This window comes from Lissotriton helveticus, chromosome 3_1, assembly GCF_964261635.1.
Source record: "Lissotriton helveticus chromosome 3_1, aLisHel1.1, whole genome shotgun sequence".
Taxonomy (NCBI): domain Eukaryota; kingdom Metazoa; phylum Chordata; class Amphibia; order Caudata; family Salamandridae; genus Lissotriton; species Lissotriton helveticus.
This window is the reverse complement of record NC_136061.1, coordinates 574,639,772-574,660,207: the sequence shown is the minus strand read 5'-3', so window position 1 is coordinate 574,660,207 and position 20,436 is coordinate 574,639,772. Positions and strand designations below refer to the sequence as shown.

Here is a 20,436-nt window from a genome sequence, read left to right as displayed (position 1 = left end):
CAGTACCTTCCCAGATATACTGGTTCACAAAATTATAATGATTAGTTACGTTAGCTATTTGTGATTGAAAATGGCAGGTTTTCGAGGTCACCTTCCAGAACACAGTGTCAGTGCTAAGCAGAGTTCTACCGCTTGAAGCGTGAAGCGTGAACATTATTCACAAAAGCAGTCTAGATAAATGTTTAAGCGCAAAAGAGGGCCCAATTCACATCTCCAGTTTCGAAAAACCAATTGAAGAATGTCTTTTTTGTTAGTTCAAAGTACTCTAATCACAGCTTGTTGTTTTTCCATCCCAGGCACAGCATTAATAATTCACCACCCGTGGGTACTTAACTAAAGGGTCTGGAGGCAACGGGATTACTCAAGGAAGAGGATGTGAAATATTTAAAGCGGCCACCGGTGGCATCCTTTAATCTGCGGGCCCTGTCACACAGGCTGGCATGTATCCAGCACTTTGAGCTTAGTCTGGCTCGCATCTAGGCACCGATCATGATAGCGACTTTGTACATATGGCCAGTCACTTCCAGATGTTGATGTGAGTTCTTCTCCAGATGTTGTCCGAGGAGAATCAAGTTTATTGTGCACACCTTCCTGACTGGACTAAACAGGGCTGACATTTTAACTCCTTGTGGAATTTCCTGAAATGCCCCGTTGGTTGGTCCTCTGAAGACAACTTCGCTGTGGGATTGGTTATTTTAGGCTGAACCTTCGGTCTGGGTGAGGACTATAATTGTGCCCCTTAGCTGACTTTCATATGTTACTCTTCACAGTTAACCATTTACCTCCAGGTTTGAAGTTAACCTCTGATACCCAACTTAAAAAAATATTTAGTAGTACAGATAAACTCAGAAATAAATACAATACATTTGATTTGAGGGACACGACTGAGACTTTACCTTAAGATCGGGGTTCCATCAGAAAAAATATGTTAAATGATTCCACATGTTACTATTCATCCCCCTCCTGTATTTTTGGGAATTCCCATAATGCCCCTACCCTTAAAGCATACCATTTTGCCATTGCTTTCACCTGTTGCATTTTATGAACCCAAGACTCATAAGAAGGAGCTTCCCTGGATTTCCATTTTTGAAGAATAAGAGATTTTGCCACCAAGGATGCTATAACGAAGAGCTTTACTTGCCATAAAGATAGGTTAAGAATAACATATGCCAAAAAAGTCACCCAAAGGGTCAGGTACTAAAGAACCCTGGAGTATCATGGCAAGCCACTGGAAGATCTTTTTCCAAAATTCAACTAGTACAGTGCAAGTAAAGCAAACCGAAAGCCAGTCTCCTATATCTAGCCCACATCTAAAGCACAACTCAGAAGCCGTAGAAAATATTTTATGTAAGTGATCTGGTATATAGTAGAGCATTCATTCAGAGAGGAAGTCCATTCTTTTAAAATGTGCCCCTCTAATGGCTTTGTGAGCCCATTGGTTGTATTGTTTCCAGGTAGAGAGTTCTATCCTACACCCTGTGGAGATCTCTATCTAATTCAGATGTATCTGTACGGTTTGACCTGCAATTGTTACACTCAAGTACGATACCAGTTGCCCACTCCCTTCTATAGTAGACGTGACTGATAGTGGAGGCTAGGGAGTTTCTCGGGGGCTGAATTCTATACAGGAAATGGTGAAACTGGAGAATTGAGAAAAACAAGGAACATGAAATCTCTTGATTACTCATTTGCATCTGGCTCGAGTATTTCAAAACTCCTGAAGTAAAAAAAATCCTTAAAGAGGAGGATCCCAGCTTTTTGCCAGTCCTGAATGTGCCCCTTTTCTACCTGGAGACCTAGAAGATCACGCTTATTCAGTCGAATATCTTAATGAAATTCGGGGAAAAAGTACTCTTCCTTCAGCAGAACGTGCAAAGAAAGCACGATTAAAGGGAACTTATAACGAAAATGTTTCTGGAGCCTAGGAATTTTTTTAAAAGGGGAAAGCTGCATTCCATTTTCCCAAAGCATTAGCTTGAAATAAAAAATATTACAATGATTCCGAGGATTTGCAGTGCGAAGATTTCAGTCTAAAAAAGAGGCCTGATAGTATTTTTTAAAGTTAGGAATAGCTAACCCGCCATCTTCAATAGATAATTGTAAAGTTTCCAATTTGATACGGGACTTTTTCCCAGACCAAATAAAATGGCACAACCTCTGATCGATCTCACAAAAAAACAAATGACACAAATAATTGAAGTGAGGATCTGAACTAGACCTGATTGCTAGCCCCATTAATAATGCACAAGGCAAGTTTTTATAAACTTCCTAATCATCAGAAAGTAGCTTGGAGAATTCTAACCCCTTTAGCATGCCCTGTTCTGCTAAATTAAGTACTTCTGACTTTTCTCCATTTTTGAGCCTCTGAATTGAACCTTGCTCGTACTAAAAGTCCTTTGACCTCATAGATTAAACCAACAGCCTAGTCCCTCTGATCTCCAGCTTTGCTGTTGTGCTTGCAAGCCCCAAAGAGGACCCAATAGCCTGTGAAATTCAGGGACTGCCTATTTCAAGACCATTGGTTTCAATGGCAGAATTAAACCTTTGAAGGGTTCTACCTATAAAGCCTACCGTATGTGTTTATGTTTATATTGCTTGTAGTACGCACACAGCAGAACCAAATTGCTCAATGTACAGAGGCAATTAAGATGATCTCCAACAACTGGCAACATTATGTGATACAGAGGGGAATGGAAACAAATATTTGATTAACACAGGAAGAGTACTTGGTAAAGTTGGTTGTATATAACAACAGGTGGATCTTGAGCCTTGACTTGAGCTGCATCACTGACTTGAAATTTTGTAAATATTCGGTAATTTCCCCACCCCCAAAATGTCCAGAGGTGGGTAGTCACCACAGAGAACTGTCTGTTACCCTTCTTCGTCATTTTCGTCATTTAGTAAACATATTTCGGTAATTTCCCCACCCCAAAATGTCTTAAAAAAGTTTGGGAGTCTGGCTGGATAAATCCCTTACGATGGAGTCTCAGGTACCAAACTCTCGGACTGTTGCATGGGATTTCTCAGGATGCTTTGGAAAGTTCTCCTTCCAATGATATCTAGAAGAATAGTGGTCCAGCGCACATTCTTTCATGCCTACACTGCAGAAACCCAAAGCCGTAATAAGCAAACTACAAGTAGTGCAGAATCCTGCAGTATGTGTCTTGTTACAAATACCGAGACACACATCAGGGAGAAATGGTCTTAGGGATCTTCATTAGTTACCAGTCTCCCGCAGATTCAAATTCTTGGCTCTCTGTATCACTTTTAGAGCTTGACAAGACAGGGACCTCTTATTGCTCGTCATCTCATAACCTGCTACATTCGACCAGGGCCCTTCATTCTTCCAATGAGCATAGGGCAGCTGATCCTTGCTTTAGAAAAACTACAAGCGGGGGAAGGTCCTCTACCCGAATTGCGCCCACTCTCTGGAATTCTCTCCCACTGGCCTTAAGGTCTGCTGGCAATCAATGCATATTTTGTAAACGACTTAAAACGTAGCTATTTGACAACTAACTCTCTACGGCCTCTTCTTGAAGTATTGTCACCTCACCTAGCACTGGAATGCATACAGGTCGCCATGCACATTATAAATCCTCATAGTATAGTATAATTTAGTATCAGTCCTGTCTGAGGTGGTGTTACCTGCATTCTAGTGTCTGTATTAATATGAAGTTATCTTTGTTCTTGATTTTGAAAATCAAGTAGCCCGTTGATCTGGTGAAGCAGAGTCAGTCCAGGGCAGCAGCAATATGAAACAGAGAATTGAATTCAAGACCCTCTGTTTAACTCATAAAATACTCAACGGCCAGGGCCCTCAAATACTGCAAGGTCTCTGCACCCCCTATACTCCTACCCGGGCCTTGCGTTCTGCCGATCGCCATCTAGCCTGCACTATCAGGGTTCGCAGGAGTAGAGCGGGTGGCCGCTCTTTCAGATCTCTGGCCCCTGCTCTCTGGAATTCCATCCCCATTGAAGCACGTGCCATACGAGATCATTGGCTTTTCCGTAAATTCATCAAGACCTGGCTGTTTGCTTCCATCTAGTCAGCCAACTCCTAGGCCTTTCAGTACTTCCTCTTCCGCTCTTCGCTGCCACCCCTGGTTGGCTTTTCCGCAAGCGCTGGGACGCCCTGTTGTTGGGGCATCCATGCGCTATATAAGAAAAATGAACATAACATAACATAACAGCCATGTGTTTTGTTTAGTACAGGGACAGATTAGAGCAGTAGGATGTCACATTAGGTGTAAAAGGAGTGCATTAGAAAGATCTCACGTTTGGTTGAAGGCACATTAATATGCAAAATCACCTTTAATAAGACATCAGAATGGGAAAAAGTCTAGGAGCTCAAATCATTTTGATATGCAATATCACTTTTAGGGGCAAGACCATCCTTGTTGAAAATAAGTGAACGGGGGTATCATATTTAGAAGCAAAACCACATTTAGATGCCAGGTCGCCACACGAAGATTGTGGGTACTCTTTTAGGAGCAAAAATCACATATTGGAACAAAAATATATTAAGATGCAAAATCACTCTTGTGCAACATTAACAGAGGAGTGGAAACACTTTAAAGAACACTTAGAAGTAAAAAGGTGAAATGTCATCCTTGGTACAACATCAGCAGGACTGTGGAAACAGTTTGGGGCACACGTTACTTATAGATGCAGAAAGTCCGTTTGGGTGCAAATAAAACCGTGCAACATAAATAAAAATAGGTAGACTCTTTGAGATGGATAATCTTTTTTGGGGGCAAAAATCATATATTGTGCAACAAACACATTTAAGTGCAAAACCAATGAATACGAGAGAAAATGTAGTAGTAAGATGCCACATTTGGTGAAAAGGTGAGCATCAATGTGACCACATATTGGTCTAACTGCACATTAAGATGCTAAATTAAAGGAGGTGTACAAAACATTAATTACCATGTATCACATCTAGGTGCAAAATCATCATTGAGCAAATTAAGCAGGAGCGTAAAACCGTACATAGAAGCAAAATCACATGAAGGTGCCATATCAAATCTAGATGCAAACACACCTGTGGTGCAACATCAGCAGAAGAAAAAACCTTTAGTTGCAAAGCACATTTACGTGCTAAGTCTTCTGTGGCACAACATAAACTGGAGATTGGATACAGTTGTAGGTGCACATTAAGGAGCCGAAATCAAATTTAGGTATACAAACATGTATATGTGCAGAATCTCCCTTGAAGCACAATCAGCAGAAGGGTGGTATCGTATTTAAGTGTGAAAGAAGCATGGTGATGCATGATGCCCAAAGGCTATATCACATAATGTTCAAAGTTTCTCCTTTTCAGTTGTCAATTATCCTCACAAATGTAGCATTTGGAAGATGCAAATGAACAGAACGACTGACACGGGCGGTGCAGCTTCTATTCTCAACACTGTCCTTCATTTGAGATTTTTTTAGACTGGAGCTTTAAATACCAGTATGTTCAATTGCTATTTAGTTTCACTTGCATCATGTATGTCATTTTCCACAGTTCAAAACAAATTGGTTACCCCTTCTCTAAAGGCCTGCCAGACAGGACACCTACCACCTACCTGCATCTTCCACTCGCTAAATGACCAGTGGCTTTAAAAGCGTGCACTCATATCCATGCAGCGAGCATTCCATCTTTTTTCTATGGAGAGTACCGTCCCAGCAATGTTGTTCACAGTGGATACTAGGTAACTAATGGTTAGCTATCATCGGAAGGATGATCACCTCCAAGGTTGGTAGGAGCCTCCTATGAAAGACTCCCTGTCAACCCAGCACAATTCAGCTGGGTGAAGGAGTTGCCATTTAATGCTCTGGGATTTTCTTACCATTGCCTCTTGAAGGCCGGACATGCAACATATTCTGACTGTCCTACTGACCTTCTTGGCGTGTACCGGCATGACAAAAAATCTGGTCCATCGTTGTTGCCAAAAAATGAGAGGAAACCTTCTTAGGGATGAGTAAAGGATGGTGATAGCTAATGAGTGATTGAAGGCATCTATACTGTCAGAATCTTGCATGTTTGTATTTATAAAGATTTATTCACTTCATGTTACCGTTTTTGTTTTTAGACATTATGCTAAACTTCCGCACAACGTATGTCAGCAAGTCAGGCCAGGTGGTGTACGACCCCCGATGTATCTGTGTGCACTATGCAACTACCTGGTTCTTTGTGGATCTCATCGCTGCCCTGCCTTTTGACCTTCTCTATGCATTCAGCGTCAATGTGGTGAGTAGAAGTTTGGCTTTGGGGTGAGGGTATTTGTCACAACTTGAAGTTTATGGACTATGATCACTGCAGCTGGCCTATGACTTCCCTCTAACCATGCCTTGCCATACACCAACCCAGTCTTTGATCATCTCACTATGCTTGCTTTCCATCCAGCCTCTCAAGAAAACACTGACTCTAATCTTTCAGCCCATCACATCAACCTATCTCAAGCTATCCCTCTCTCTATAGTTGCTCTCAAAGTTGTAAAGTGTAAAGATTTTAATTGGTGTTCATTCTCCTTGGAAATGTGAAACCTTTTGCTGTCTCCAGAGTATTTAGATTCCCTCAACATGGCTGACAAAGTGCCAGGTAATGTACTGATGTGAGCTTTATTCCGGAGCAGGCTAGCTGAACGAAGGTCTATACCAGAAACTCCTGAGAACTTTGGATTCTGAATGAGGTAGAGCTGTACATCAGTGTCCTGAGACTGTGACTTCACTCGTAGACGAAGAGGTCATCTGAGCACCACATGGAGAAGAGCAGACCCCTCACCTTTTATATGAGTGAGAGAACTTCAATTTTTTTTTGCCTCATTGGTCAGTAGACAGGGGGTATTTGATTTCCCAGTGCCGATTTATTTATGGCATTTTTTTAAATCTCCCGAGCTGCAGGAGGGACACTGGCCTTTTTATAATTTCAGAAATCCAACCCCCAGCACCAATACATAAGTGGAACCAACAGAGTGGTTATGGAGTGTGCACCTCCTAGGGATTGACTGGGACAACTATCAATCACTACTATGGGTGGCCTCTCTGTAACTATCTTCATATTTCTGTAGACCTGGTGAGGCACTGTAAGGAAGCGAGTCCGCAGAACCTTAAACCAGCTATTCCATTGCGCCATTTTTTTGCTTAATGCCTTAGAAATTGCTCTAAATTTTAAAACAGTAAGCTACCTTTGAGTGGCATAATCTATGTGACCATGCAAATACCATCGCCAGGGCACGGCAGAAGCATCCCTGGTGCCTCCTGGGACAGGGAGACCCAACAAATGGTGCTCTTAACACATCTTTATGTGGAGCGGTCTTGACTGGTGGCAACATTTTATTGTTTTTAGGAGTGTAGCAGGGGAGCGGTCTATTGACGCCAACGAAAGTGCAGTGAACACACGCGTCGGTGTGTACTTTAAAGATCCCCTCCAGAGAGTGTGTATGCATGAGTAGCTTCCATGGATATGTGTCTCTCAAGTGCACAGATCCTGCTAGGTTTCCTCTGCCCTGCAACATCCCTTTTCCCTAAAAGATTCCTAGGACTCATTTCTGTAATCTAAAGTCCCTCTTCAGAGAAGATTGAAGCCAGGAAATCCAGCCTCTCTCCTGACTGTTCAGCTGAAGTGTTTTTTCTGGGATTTCATTGCGTGGCTTCTAGTGTTCTTTCCCGAGTGTGGGCCTCATTCACAGCTGAACTTGGTTTATAGGATCAGAATTCCACAAATCTCCATGTGCCCAATTCCAGCTACACTAGATTAGAACATAACAAAGTCCTTGTCAAACAGAGAATGTGCCAGTAGCGGCTACTGGAGGGAGTGCTGCGGGGCGGTAGGGCAGGGCGGGGAAGTGGCAGGGTGGGAGGTAGTAAACTCCGGTTTACGCCGTTCGGAGTTAGGTAAAGAAATAAAGAAATAAAATTAATTAAATTGTGCGCGCTGCAACGAATTTGGCGTTGCAGCGCGCACAATTTCATTTGTTTTAAGCAAAAATGTGATTGATGGAATGCTAGAATTAATCTCAGCTACCAGTAATTACTAAGGGCCAAGTCCCATTTCAGCATTATTTTGCACACCGTGCCTCTTCAGTTTGGACCAAGACATATGTAGAACAGTTTTAACCCTGCTCTAATAGGAAACATTGTGGTCCTAATGGTCATACGTTTTGTCACAGAGAAAAATGGTAAAGAAATATATTATACCAGCTACCCAATCGATTTGTCAATGTACGAGAGAGAGAGACTATTGGTATTTACCAGAGAGACAAAAGACATCACCTTGTTAGAGAGACAAAATCAATATTCTTTATATTTTTTTATATAAAACAATAATGCATTTATCCACTGAAACAGTGATTCTGTAGGTTTCTCAAAGAAAGTACATATAGAGGTGTTTCATTTTGGGTGCTCATGTGCAGAGTATAAATGTTATAGTTAGGTGAAAGTGTCAGTTAAAACGAAGCATTTGAAACTAAAAATACACACTGAAATTTGCCAGTTATAGTTAACTGATGAAACTGTAATTTATGCTCCCACCATGTGCTGTGTTGTCATCAATGTCATCAATGATGTTGTTTCCGATGTCATGGATGATGTTAATGATGTTATGGAACATTTCATGAGTGATGTAACATGTGAGGTCATAAGCACTGCATGGCAAGGGGGCGAGTTACAGTTTGCGGCATTCTAAAGAAAATATTATTCAAATTTGACCCCTAAGGAGTGGGGGGCCCTTATAAGCCTCATTTACAAGGACTTGGCGGGGACAGAGTATCACTACCCTTCCTCCTTATACTTTAATTATTCTTAACTTTCAAGATACAGGAACCAAGTCCTGTAATGGGAACCAACACATTTAGGTATGTGCTGCCGCCAGCCAATCAGAGCGAGTATTGTTGCAGAACTCACTGGAGACTATCGTTCCCGCAAGATGGTTGACTGGAAAAAAACGGCCTTAACACCCAATCAGATTGCTCCATTATTTGAAGTTGCATACCCAAGGGCATCTTGTGAGATCCTCTCATACATAACCATCCAGATAGCTGTAAAATTTTAACCTTATTTTGTTAAAACCTACTGAACAGATTTAGACCAATTAATAAAAAGCACAATTTCATGTTACATATCTAGCTTTCATTCAAATTTGGTGTAATTCTGTTCAGCCATTTTAGCTGTAGAGCTGTCTGAAAATTACATGGGGAAAATGTTTTTGAAACCCTTTGTTCTTGGCCCCAGGTTGCTGAATCACTTTGAAACGCCCCAGGAAGGACCTGAGGTTGATGAACTTCTTTTGTGTAGGTTTCATGAAGATTCATCAAACCGAGCTAAGTCATTACCACACCAAAAAATCAATTTCCTATGGAAACATAGGCCTAACTATAACTACCATTGAGTGCGAGCAGGGAAACTGCTGTGTCCAGAGGGGGAGTGAGCCAGGCCCGGGGGCTGGCATCCCTGGAGCCATTAAAGACTCAGTGATGGGGTTGCATGGCACACCTCCCTTCTGTTTTAATTATGGTCCTAACTAAAACTACCCAGTGACAAATGTCACTGGATTTTATATATATTTACCAAATAAAAGCTGATTTGGGGAAAAGCTGTTGTGTGTCTGAGTGCGGCTTACCTCTCAGCAAGCAACGTACTGCCAATTCATGGCGTACGAAATCGCATAAATACGGAAGGTAATGCCCAGCATGCACTGTGGACTGCTTTACCCTTTGATAAAGAGACTACCTCGAAACGCGTCAGGGCAGCGGCGCCTCATTATTGAACTGAAAAGAATGGCTGTTCATACCAAATAAAAGCTGTTGTGTGTCTGAGTGTGGCTTACTAGTTAGACCTTCCCAGTGAGCATTATATATATATATATATATATATATATATATATATATATATATATATATATATATATATATATACATATATATATATATATATAGAGAGAGAGAGAGAGAGATAAAACAACCCTGGGTAGTTCCAAGGTTCTACGTGGAGAGCAGTTTCTTCATATGGAGCTCTCTATAACACCACAGATGCCTGTCTTTCTAGAAAAGATTTTAAGCTTAGGATTCGCTAATGCCATCCACGCAAACCAAGAAATGTGACAAATGCTTTTTACCACTCCAGGCACAGACTATCAAGACGGTCAGGTACCATCCAAACCAACACAAATGAATAAAAGCAATCCCTGACACGTGTTTCACTCTTATCATGAAGGAGCTGCTTTTGACCCAAACCTTGGGAACTACCCAGGGTTCTCTGCTTCCTTTTTTGCCTAATGTATGTGGCACTCTAAGCCGGAAATTGTATTGCTTTGACTTATACTGGATGCTCCCTTGGCCTTGTGTCTGGACAAAGCTATGCATCTCTCACCAGATCAATGAGAGCAAAGCAGATCTGTCAGAGAATGCTTTTATTTATTCCTCATTGACATGCATGATATATATGCTTCCAGCAGTGTTGAATGGTGTGCCACATGCACATATTTATGGGATTTTTTACATAACAAGTCCAGAAGTCCTTGGACTGCATGAGTCCTCTAGGACATAGCATAAAATACTCAGTTGTAAATGAGAATCAACCTTCTCTTGAGATTTTGCTTTTAGGAGCAGGCAGCTTGTTGCGGTCTGGACTTCATATGATATTTTAATGGATGGTGGTTGCGTTAGAGGATTTAAAGTTTGTAGAGTGGCAGGTTTAGGAACCCATGATGCAGGGTTGAACAGTCCATTGTCCAAATAAAATTAATTCAGGGACTTTGGCCTCCTCTAACATAATAGTGTGAATCTGGACTATTTTACGAAATCAACCATGTTCTCTCCATCAGAAGCAAGCTGCAAAATACATGATGTTTTTGGGGGGAATGCGGTAATGATTTGGCATTTCTACAGAGGAGCCCCATTACGTTCCTGCTGACCTCTGAATGCAGGTTTTGCTGACATTCGTGGGCTTGTATTAGTTGAAAGAGTTATACAGCCTATGGTGGATCAGAAAATGATAAGAAGACCAGTTTCTGATTTCAACAGAGTTACTTTAAGAAACGGGTTTTGAACAGTTGTTGTTTTTGTTAAAGCTTTGCAACTCAGCTGGTTCACAAAGGTTTTCGCTTTGCCACATCTTTGTGAAAAGCATGGCTTTTGTGGCATTTTGTGTGGCATGTATCCCAATTTAGCACTAACTATATATTTCTGCATAAGAGAACTTTTGGATGAAACTTAGTATTTTTCTCTGCAATGCCATTGTCTCCAGAAAAGCTCAGAATGATATGGGTTTGAGGAGAAAAAAGTCTGCCTACATTTGCCATTGAAAACAAGAACAGAGGTTTACAGTGGTGATTATTAAAAAAAGTTAATTAAACTATTAGATTGCACCTAGACATATTCAGCATCTAAAACACTATTTTATTAGTTCATAACTGTAAAAACAAACATTTATACCATGTAATGAGACTAAGTACAAGTGTTATATATAAATAATTTCTAGTGTTCAAGATGAAACATATGTTGCTAAATCCAAATTATGCAGTTCTCATACAAATGGTCATCTATTTAATAGACTACAGTGTACAGAAGAGGAAATGCAGCGGACCTCGAAGCTTGCAGAGATCTACTAACCTATTGAGAGACTGTTTTTATCAGGGAGTGTGAAGATGTTTTCACCTTTGTTAGTACATGATTATGTAAATGCCAGCAGTGTAAAAAGAGGAACGTTTGTTCAACTTTTAGAATGATTCTAATAACCAAGAGGCCCTGATGGAAGCAAGCAAGGATATATCAGTGCAAGGAATGAAAAAGAGTGGGGCAAGGAGCACCACCCTTCAAAAGTGTTTAAAACAGTCAAGTGCAAGAGACAATCCAATAAATGGATGCCCAAAATACATGAAAAATTCAAAAAAGCATCTTCAGAAACACCTCCATGTGGTGTCATTATTCAAAATGAAGTGACGAAGCACGCTTCAGAAGTCCTTACCGTTCGAAACTCTGAACCAGGAATTTGAGTTGGCTGACGCGGAGAGATATAAGTATCAGCAGCTGGGGCACACCCTGAAGAGACACATACTAGAAGGGGAACAGCTGCCGGAAGCCTTGCCTCTGAAGGATCGTCACCTTACGTAACACATCTCCGACAAGGCGATTCCCATTATCTATTGGAAGTTGGTCAACAATTCCCCTGATCCGCTGTTGCACTATGGGAAGCCTGGGTTGGGTATCTAAGCAACTTAAAGGATGATGACTGGGTGGAAGCAATTCAGAGTCCGCATGAGATAGCAATATGGGCTCTATTTTGTCTAGTTCAGCTCAGAATCCTACATAGACCCTACTACTCAAGGACCCTGTTAACCAAAATTGGGAGGGCGCCCACATCAACATGTCTTCGGGGGTGTGGACAAGAGGGTACATTTTATCACACTCTGTGGGAATTTCAGGTGATACAGGAGTGTCACTGGGGTCATATCCCTTGTTTTGTCACTTGAGATCCCTCTGGATGCAAAGTGGCTTCTAGCAGTGTCGGGGAGGAGTCCTGGCTTAAATATCAGAAAATCTGGCTGAGGGGTGGCCAATTGATATATTGCAAGGCATGTGATGATCCACCATGACTCGCAGATTTGGAGTCTGATCTAGACTGGTGCCAGAGAGCGGAAAAGGTGGTTTATCAGAGCAGGGGCTGCCCCAAAAAGTGGGAAAAAGTGTGGGGGGCCTGGCAAACTTATGAAGGGTACTGACGGACGGGGAGCATATTTCAAGGGTCAGATGAAATTCTATGCTAGATGGAAACCTACAGTATAAAGTATGATGGGCCGTAAAAGCGACACTTTTGATTATGATCCATGTCCTGTTTTGGCCTCCGTCATTTTCTAGCTTCATGTATGTAACACAATATTTGGCATATCTTGACTGTGTGCACTGTATCATGAACATGGTTTCCATAAAAAGTTGTTTTTTTTAAGTAAAGAAAGATTTTTCGTGTATGTTTGTAAGATGCAGCATGAGCCATGTGTGACTGGTTAGACCACCGACAAGAGACACTGGAGTAAATAGTCACAAGCCCGATAAAAGCTCAAGGAACCATGATAAGTCGAAATGATTTAAAAGATGGTGGTGAATGCTGTATGATTTAGAAGATGTTGGGGAAATACTTACATTTTCTGCAGTGATATAAATTCATTGGTCAAGCAGACCTCTCTTCTGAAGTGAAAACCACCTCAGATGATGCGGCACAAGTGTAATTCATAAAACTGAAGTGCTAACTGGGAAACCACTCAGCAAGCTACTTTCAGCCATATTGGATCCATTCAGTATAGGGGAACATTATTCATACGTACATTCAACACTAAGATTGAGGCCTAAGCAAATGGAATCCATATTAAAAATCAATGTACTTTCTTTGTACCAAAGGACTTTATCAGTCAGTGGCGGTACCTGAGATATTCCACAGTTTGCCAGCTCATGGGAGAGCGCTTGTGTACAACTTAATGATTAATTAAGGGTGCATTGACCAGACAGCATTTGACAGGCAATTCATGTTACATGATATTATCCTCTTATGGATTTCCTGCGTGATTTTTGATATGTATTGTTAGCCTCTATGTACTGTTTCTATCTATGGAGATAGAAATAGTATGCAAAAAGCAATCGTGCGGAGAAGTGTTAGACATTCATTTTCTAGCTTGGCTGGGCTCGAATGGACTGAAAATTCTGTTGTTATGAGGTGAAAAGTATTTTTCTTTTGCAGTGAAAATTATCACGCTAAGCAGGGAAAAACTTTGCACAGGCAAATGCAGAAATTGTGGCCTTTGGCTACAAAAAAAATTTTGCACACCCCTGCAGCTAAGGGCGCTGCAAGTAAGAGCGTTATTTATTTATTTATTTAGTGTATTTTGTTATAGCGCACAGTTACCCCAACGGGGTGTCCCGGCGCTCCTGTGCGATTTTAAGCTGAGTTAAATGTTATGTTAAGGGGGGGATGTTCAACAGAACAGGTAAGTTTTTAAGGCTTTCCGGAATGGTGGTTCTTCCTGGATCATCCGGAGAGAATTTGGTAACTTGTTCCAGAGGGCAGAGGTGCATACTTGAAAGGTTTTTCCGCCTGAGCGGGATTTTTTGAATCTGGGAATGGTGAGGAGATTTTTTGAAGTAGAACAAAGGGACCTGGTATTGCTGTAAGGGGTGAGGCAGGTGGAGAGGTGAGCAGAGCCCTTGCCCCTCATTGCACGGTGAGCCAGTATCAGTGCTTTGAATTCTGCCCTTTTTTGTATAGGTAACCAATGAAGTTTACGGCGGTGGGGCGAGATGTGCTCACGTAGGGGAATGCCACCAACCAGTCGTACTGCAGCATTCTGGACTGTCTGTAGTCGATGGCATAGACCAACAGACAGTCCGGTATACAGGCCATTGGCGTAGTCCAGATGCGAGGTGATCAATGCCTGGACTATGATCTTCCTGGTGTTGTTAGGTAAAAAATGGATGAATTTTTTCACCATCCTAATTTTGGCAAAGCATGCTGCAGAGACTGTGTGTACTTGTTGAAATGAGAGGTTAGAGTCCCATCTGACCCTTAAGTTTTTCACCGAGCCTTTCGGCTTGGGTGGTGCACTCAAATCAAGAGGCCACCAGATGTTGGGATCCAGTGGGGACAGCTGGTGGAAAAATAAAACCTCAGTTTTTCCTGCGTTTAACCTGAGGAAGTTATTGTCCATCCATTGGGCAATTGTGCGTAGACAGTTTTTTAATGAGTCAAAGGTTGTTTGGGTGATACTGTTGAACGAGAATAAGAGTTGAATATCATCAGCGTAGGAAGTGGCCTTTATTCCAGTTTGAGCGATGATATCAGCAAGGGGTGAAAAATAAACATTAAATAGGAGGGGGCTCAGTGAGGAGCCTTGAGGGACTCCCCACCGAAGTGGACGGCTGTCCGAGGTGTAGGGAGGGGCAAACACTGCCTGCGTCCGGTTGGACAAGAAGGATGCAATCCAATTTAAGGCCGTACCCTGGATGCCTTTGGATTTATTTATTTATTTTATTTATTTATTTATTGCCATTTATAAAGCGCGACAAATACCCGGAGGCGTCTAGGCGGTCCAGGAGTAGGGAGTGGGAGACGGTGTCGAATGCTGCTGACAAGTCAAGCAGCACCAACACCGCTCTTGATCCCTCGTCCATCCTCCAGCGTACGGCGTCTGCCATCTCAATTAGCGCAAACTCAGTGCTATACCCTGGTCTAAAACCATGCTGAGAGTCGTGATAGGCACCAGATGTTTCTAAAAAACCTGCTAGTTGTTGCTGAGCAAGTTTTTCGAGCACTTTAGCAGGAGCTGGTAAGAGAGAGATTGGCCTGTAGTTGGAAGGTTCACTAGGGTCTGCATTGGCCTTCTTCATTATGGGGACTAACCGAGCATGCTTCCATGAGTCTGGAAAGACTCCCGTATGCAGCGAGTCGTTCCATATCCTATTCAGAATTGGGTTAAGAATAGGTGCCAATGATTTATATTGCTTGGCAGGCCAAGGATCAAGGGGAGATCCGGATTTGCATTTTAGGAGTTCTTTAAGGGATTGATCTAAGGTAATCTCTTGAAAGTTGGAGCGGCGAGGCGTTGGAGTGGCGAGGCCGTCTGGGGGGGGGGATTTTGAGAGACCACCACGAGGTAAAATTAATTATTTATTTAATTTTCCCTTGTGGTCGTCTCTCGAAATCCCCCACTCCCCCCAGCCGGCCGCACCGCTCTTACCTGCATCGGCCGTGGCTGCACCCCTACATAAGATTCTGAACTAAGTTAACACAAACAGTCCCAATATTAACCTAACGTGTACTAGTAAGGCACCTTCTCACCCGTTGAGGCATTATGGTGCTGAATAACAGATGTTTATTGTTACCAAACAGTACTAATTTTATCAACTTCGAATATATATATAGTTGCTTTAAATGTTTTTATCTAACTTTGTTAATATTGTTAACTATTTTAAAGAAACATATAAACACATATATAGGTATATATCTAGCCTTCTTTAGTGGCCCCAGGAGTTTTATCCTTCGCCCACCCTGTGTCGCCCCCTAAAATACCCTTCCAGAGATGCCTTAGGCACACCACGGCCCAGCGCGGGGAACATTGTATATTTCATTCAAAGAGATCTTTTCAAATTTCCTTGAATATGTCATGGCCGTCGGTATTTCATTAAATGTGATCAGAAAATTCGTTTTATCTATCGTTCAAAGGGGCAATGTCCTCTGCTCTGATGCAGTCTGCCTGCGGCAGCTCTCTTTGTACAAAACAGAAGCAGATCCTTTCATTGCTCAAGGCTGGGTCTGGTACAGACATGGAGTTGGTCCCTCTGGAGCAGGTTCTTCTGATACTTCATAAAGCAGCTTCTCTTTTCATTCTGACTTGGCCCCTTCACTGGTATTTTGTGTTATTACTTTTCCTAAAACTGAGATAAGCTAGGTTTTTGCTGTGAATAGCTGGAATTGCTTTGGTATGATGGTTGCTGACTTGCAGCATTCATGAAGTCTAAAACCCACAAAAAAAGAAAGATAGCTAATTTAACGATGCCCAAAGACCACAGGCTCACATTCATCCTCTGTCAGGCAGCAGAGATGAGCATGTGATAGGATTTGGCATTTTGAATGATTTATGATGACAAGTTGATGAACATAGAAAAGGTCCCAATAGAAAAGCACCAGGTTCTCTCAAACCATCATTGTAATTGGAACTATTTGGTGATTTTATTGGCGAAGAATTTAGGGGCATATTATCAAGGATGGCGTTAAAATTATCGCCAGTTTAGCGGCAGAAAACTGCCGCTAAAGCAGCGAAAATGGGCTTGATAATATGCCCTGGAGAATTCTAATAGAAGCCCATGTTCACACCAGAACATGGACTTCTATTGGAATTCTCAAGGGCATATTATCAAGCCCATTCTCGGCGACATAGCGGCAGTCTTCTGCCGCTAAGGCGGCGATAGTTTTTAACGCCGTCCTTAATAATATGCCCCAATTTATTGAGTATAAAGCCCCAGCTCCACTCTCTCTCCCCTAAGCAGTGCGCTAAGAGTCTTGTGAAAGTGTGCACTAATAATTAGACCTCCAGCGTGAAGTACTTTCCAGGGATTTTGATGTCACATATGATTTTGACGGAGGTTTAAATTACTGGGTACTTTATGTGCAGGCTGGGGTTAAACTCTGGGTGGTGCTAATGCAGATTAATGCTGGACTTAATTATGAATCTTATGTATGTGCAATTTGGTTTAATAAATGGAATATATTCACAAAACGTTTGGTTCTCCTGTTACTTATATGTAGCCAGGAGTTGTTCTCTTGGATGATTTACATGATGTCTGAAGATGAGTTATGAGGTCTGTGTGTATGCTAAGTGGGTTTGTGGGTAGTTCATATCCAGGCTGGTGTTGGGCTACTGAGAACCTTATGCACTAGCTGAATTGGTTTCTGAATTGGTTTCATGTGTGGTTTCGATCCAGGATAAGGTTGTAGTCTTTAGTAATATATGTACAGACTGGCCTTAGATGTTTGGCTGACTTGAATACATGAAAGCCTGTAAGTTTGTCATCTGAAGGTCCATTTTCCAGCAGTTTTTATAAACCTGAAAGCTTTTGTAATAGTTTCTAGGTATCATTAAAATGTATACTTTGGCAATGTGCATAGTATGCATGCAGCGGTTTAGTAATGTTGCTAAGTGTATGTGCTCTACAGTGGCTTAGCAAGGGTGACATGGGCTTAACTCAACAAAATGTGTAAAGCATTTAGAAGTAACAAAACAGTTCAAAGTCGAAAACACAACACAATTAAAGATCCCACTCTAATGTATAAAAATAGATGTATTGAACAAAATGACATCAAAAGGACAAAAATCCAAAAAGGGAATTCAGAGATATGAATTTAAGTTTTAAATAAAAATAACACAAAAAAGATTTAAATGCCAACCGCAGTCATCTGGTTGTGCTTGAAACGCACCTAGGCTTGATTTAAGGCTGACTTCCATAGAGTGCAAGTCGGATGCAGGAACCAGGTTCAACCCCGTCGGAAGTTATAACTTCTGACCCAGTCTCTGAAAATGGAAGTCAAAAACTCCCAGTGGGGCAAGGCAGCAGGCTGTGACCAAGAAGAGCTCCGGGAGGCCTTATGACTGTCGGACGAGGTCTGGGTGAAGCCGCTCAACTTTGGCAGAAAATCTCAGAGTGGGAGAATTTCTAAATTTATGTCGATGGAAGCCACTTTTCAGCTGGACATTTTTCACCTTCACCCAGTGTTCTAGGTTTAAACTAAGTCACTTTTTTAGAGCTGAGATTCCGCCAGCGGACCAGGTTGCAATCTGTATCCAAGCAAGGCTCCAAGAAGCTAGATACCCTCTCTGCGACGTCCTGCTGAAATGGATTTGCTGCTGCAGAGAAGCTCAGAGCAAGTTGTCCCAGTGGCAACACACCTTCATCCCATTAACTTGGCATGTTTACACTAGTCCTCTGGAGGGCTTTGAAACCAGAAAGTTTTTTAAGTACCAGGTTTTTCAGGATGTTAGGCAGAGTACACTTGGACATAGACAGGACTCCAAGGACCTCAGGAACAGCACTTGGGGGTCAAGAGTAACTCCAGCAGGATCAATGGCAGCTCCAGCTGGAACTGGTCAGCTGGGCTCTTCTAGAAATTTGGATTCTTAAAGCTTTGTGTGTCATTGTAGCTTAACAGGAGGTCTGCCAGCTGACCTTTGGATCCCACTTCTGTGTCCTGTGTACAAGTGGGGTCAGGGACAGCCCTTCAGGTCTCCTCACAGGTTTTAACAGGAGGTGCAGACTTTCTTCTGTCTGGGTTATTAGTTGTAAGGGATGTGAGTCCTGCACAAGTAATACGTCCCCAATGTGTTTTTACTGGGCACCAAGTATCCCATTATAGCCCTTGACTCTGTCAGGCCAAAAAAGCCAAGCAGTTCAAGGCTTAATCAGCGGAGGTGGTATGGGCTAGTAATCTCCATTCACTGGCACGCAACATCAACTCTCAATAAGTTATCATCTTGTCAGTGTTTTATCTTTTAAAAAGGAAAATAATTTGTAAGTGCACACTAATAAATACTACACATTAATTTAGAAATATATACACCATGTAGATGGAATTACCATTACTGGCATCCCCTCATATCATAATAAACCCCTAGTGTGTCCTGAATTCTACAAGCACAATGCCCCCACCTATAGCGGATGTAACATATTATAATGTGATTTCCTTAGACATAAGGCAGGCCTACTGGCTCTGTCAAGGGATCACTACTTTAGTAAATCAGCCACATGTCATGATCTGCCATTAAAACTGTGGGACAGATTTACGAGTTCTGGCGCATCTCTGCAAATCAGCAGGGATGCGCCAGAACAGATGCGACACGCAAAACCACCCGTGCACCACCACTGATGCGCCGCATTTACAATGCAGCGTGCCATGGCGTATGGATGGGCAGCTGCGGGTCGCATCCCCCGGTGTAAAGGCGGCACATTGCTGGTGTAGTGTTTCAAGCGCGACGCGGCTCCAGCAAGGCTCGAGGGCGCCCTATGCCTAACAGGCTGCGTCATTCCTTACGCCTGCTTTTGACGCAGCATGGCTGTAAAACAGTACTTAATTTGTGCCGGTTCTTTCCGGTGCTTAGCACCGGCACTTCTTTCTCAGGGATGGGTCTATTGACATACCTGAGAGTGCTGACTCACATGGTGGTGGCAACGTGTATCACACAATATCGTCACTTCACAACTGCCTCCAGGTGAAAAGCCAGTCGATTTGATGCTGTAAATACATGCCTTCAGCCAGTGTTGTGGTGAGCCACTGATTGTGCTGGATTTGGTCCTGTGTGCTGCAGTGTAGCCTTTTCAAAATTCAACGCCACCCACGCTATCATGATGCAGACACGCATGATGCACAGCCATCCGCCCTAGCATACTACGCAGCTGCAGCGCTGCGCTATTCAGTCTGTTAAAGAAGCATACAGCCTGTCCTCGTGTAGCAGCAGCAGGCCTCGGAATCAGATTAAAAGGCAGTAAGTAAAAATAACACTGCTTTTCCTCGGGTAGATAAACTGTCATGTAGGCTTATGTTGCTATGTTATGCTCGAAAATATCGTCGGAAGTGAGTAAAATTATCGATGGCTATGCAATGCACAGCGCCTCCAGCACACACAGACCGGACTGGTTATCTGCGTCAAGTAATGACATAATTCATTGAACGGCCTGGGTGGGGTTGAGAGTATCTGTCCTGGACAAGTAGAGCATTCTAAAGGCAAAGATTTAGGTGTACTGGCAGAGTGTTTTTAGGGGGCCATTGCACAGCCTTCAGCAGCAGCTGCCTGCTTGTGTGCAACGGAAACAAGCCCTAGAAGTCATGACTATTGTTCTTTTTCGCAGTTTAGCACTATATACTAAGCATGGGCTGAAAATTTGTTCCGCTTGTGGAATGTGCAAATTTTTGGCAATT

The 20,436-nt window shown here is 42.4% G+C and overlaps 1 protein-coding gene across 1 annotated transcript in view; it reads left to right on the top strand.

Moving 5' to 3' along the window:
- LOC144822714 (voltage-gated delayed rectifier potassium channel KCNH8-like) overlaps positions 1 to 20,436 on the top strand; it is a 1,606,123-nt gene that overhangs the window by 1,019,210 nt on the left and 566,477 nt on the right. Inside the window, exon 6 of the mRNA XM_078680531.1 lies at positions 6,078 to 6,235. Within this exon, the coding sequence (XP_078536657.1) occupies positions 6,078 to 6,235 (158 nt within the window). The remainder of the gene's footprint in view (positions 1 to 6,077; positions 6,236 to 20,436) is intronic.